Source organism: Triticum aestivum, chromosome 7B, assembly GCF_018294505.1.
Source record: "Triticum aestivum cultivar Chinese Spring chromosome 7B, IWGSC CS RefSeq v2.1, whole genome shotgun sequence".
In the NCBI taxonomy this organism is placed as follows: domain Eukaryota; kingdom Viridiplantae; phylum Streptophyta; class Magnoliopsida; order Poales; family Poaceae; genus Triticum; species Triticum aestivum.
In genome coordinates, this window is record NC_057813.1 from 797336 (window position 1) to 800071 (window position 2736).

General features: G+C 55.9%; 1 protein-coding gene across 1 annotated transcript; it reads left to right on the forward strand.

Moving 5' to 3' along the window:
• The first annotated feature begins 495 nt into the window (after window positions 1-495).
• On the forward strand, window positions 496-1629 carry LOC123162149 (protein MIZU-KUSSEI 1). Its single transcript, XM_044579941.1, has one exon. It carries the CDS (start codon window positions 643-645, stop codon window positions 1573-1575), a length of 933 nt encoding a protein of 310 aa, XP_044435876.1. The 5' UTR covers window positions 496-642; the 3' UTR covers window positions 1576-1629.
• Window positions 1630-2736: the final 1107 nt, after the last annotated feature.

Below are 2736 nucleotides of genomic sequence, written 5' to 3' on the forward strand. Positions count from 1 at the left end.
ACGTCGCCGGTGAGGACGAGCTCCGGTGATGGGAAACGGGCGAGAGGAAGAAGAGAGAGCAGGCTAGGCAGCTGGGGTGTTGAAGACCAGTCTCTTTTTTTTTTGCCAAGTTAGCATTGATAAATGGACCTCACCTGGCTATCATAAACCCTTTCTTTCATGCAAGGTATGTTCTAGAGTGTGATTTTGATTCTGTGATTGGGTGCTTCGAAACTCTTGAACCCACCAATCAGTGTTTTATGCAACGAAATTACCTGTGAGTAGGTGTTATTATTTATCTAATTCGTACTAGATCGGTGGTTTATGCAAACCTAGTCCATGGTTTTGATGTATGCAGATGCAAGCTTTTTTATTTTATTTTCTCCAATCAAATTACTTTTGTACTGAATGATATGATCGGATCCAAGCCCAAAAATGGCGGGCAGCTTGGACGACGATCGGCCGAGCAACCCTAACCGCCAAAACTGAGACGGCCTCCCAGCTCACGCTTTGCCTTCCTTAATTTGGCACCACAAGATAACAACAGCCAGCCATCGAATTGAAACCACCTGCAATGCAACCCCGCACCGTTGCACGAGGGATCTGCTAGCTGCCATTCCTGCCGGTCTTCGGCGTCCGGCCACCGCGCGCGCACGCCAGCCGATGGGCTTCGCGAACCGCGGTAATAAGGTCGACGGCCCGCCAAGCCGGACCAGCAGCGTGGCCTCCTCCTCCGGCACCAGCGCCAGCGCCCGAACCTCCTCCATCTCCAGCGATGACGGCAACGGCGGTAACGGTGGACGGCCAGGCCAGTCCCCGGCGCGCGGCGCCCCGGGCCACACGCTGGAGGCGCCGTCGCGCAAGAACCGGCCCGCACGCAGCCCCTCCCGGCCGGCGCAGCTGTTCCAGAAGCTTCGCCGCGCGCTCCCCATCCTGGCGCCCCGCTGCGGGAGGACGCCGGCGGGCTCGGCGCTCGAGGTCGCGTCGTCGACCTCCTCGGGCGCCGCCGACTCCCACCTCATGTCGCGGCACGTCGCGTCGGGCGGCGGGAGGCGGCCGTGCCGCCGCGTCACGGGCACGCTCTTCGGCCGCCGCAAGGGCCGCGTCGCGCTGGCGCTGCAGGAGACGCCCCGGAGCCTGCCGAGCCTCGTCGTGGAGCTGGCGCTCCAGACGCACGCGCTGCTCCGCGAGCTCGGCAACCCCGCCGGCGCGCGCATCGTGCTGGAGACCGAGCGCCGCCGCGGCGGCACTGGCGACGTGCCTAAGCGCGCGCCGCCGCTGCTGGACGAGGTGGCCTGGACCATGTTCTGCAACGGGAGGAAGACCGGGTACGCGGTGCGGCGGGAGGCGACGGACTACGACCTGACGGTGATGGAGACGCTGCGGGCGGTGTCCATGGGCGCCGGCGTGCTCCCGGTCGCAGCTGGAGCTGGAGGTGGGGGCTCATCGGGGTCGGCGGCGGACGAAGAGGTGGCGTACATGCGCGGCTGCTTCGAGCACTTGGTGGGGTCGTGGGACTCGGAGTCGCTCTACATGGTGACGCCTCAGGGCGGCGGCACCGGCCCGGAGCTCGCCGTCTTCTTCGTCAGGCTCTGACCAAAACGCCCTCTCCTTAAATTTAGGAGATGGCCGGTGGAAGGTGTCATCGGTGATGGTCGGGTGGCCCTGCTATGCATGTAGGGTTGTAGGGGTGTGAGAGCTACCCTTCCTCAAAATGCAAATGCTCATGCTTAGTTTTTATTAGATTTTAATTTATTTATTCTTACCCAAAAGCATGCATGCATGCACTGCCCATGTATATATGGTTGAAAGAAGTAAAGCTAAGCTATACTCAGCAAGATGCCATCAGCATATACTATATGGAGCATGGATCATACATTCATACCACTAGCTATTTTTCAATGGTTTTTTCTTCTTCTTAAAACCCACCTCAACTACAAATCTGCCACGAGAGGCTTCAAGATACTATAATTTTATTGAGAATTGCAGCTCTGGCAGGATGATCACACGATTCTTTCACTGCATGCAAGAGAGCAAATTCAGGAACAAATATATCGCAAAGCTCTTAAGAGGCAAAAATGGTTTATTGCAGAAACAAAACAACATTAATTAGATGGGCTAATTTTGGCGATGAGAATACCTAGTTCTTCCAATGACCCGCAACTAGGCAGGATGCGGGACATCTGACTCTCCCTCAGCGTCCTCGCGGAAAATGGCAACTGCCAGCCGGCCGTCTCCTTCTCGGCGGTCTCCTTCAACGTGAGCTTCGGCAACACCATGATCTTCAAGCTGGGCGCCGATCCCTTCGACGTGGCGAGCAAGAGCACACATGCCCTCCACTACCCAAGGCACGCCATCGACGTTGTGCCAATCGACCGGTGACGGATGGAGGAGGCGCTCAAGAGCGGCGTGGTGGTATTCAAACAGAAGAGAGCATCGTGGACTTCAGATTGTGGATTCTACAGTCCCAACAACACAAATGGGTTTGCTTGATGAAGAACCAATCTGAGTTACCTCCTAATAATGGTTCGCTCATACATTCTAAAATAATGAACATAGGTTTGACCAGCATTTCTCGCCGATTCCTCCTTGAGAGTCTCAATTCGCTGAGCTTTGAGTCGACTATCCTCGCTCGATTTCTACAAAAATGGCTTGTTGTTATAAGCCAATGCATACTCCATTCATGAGGGCAATGCCCTTCTTGTGTGATAACTTTCATATTTTATAAATATAAATATGGGCAAGGGGGCCGATGCC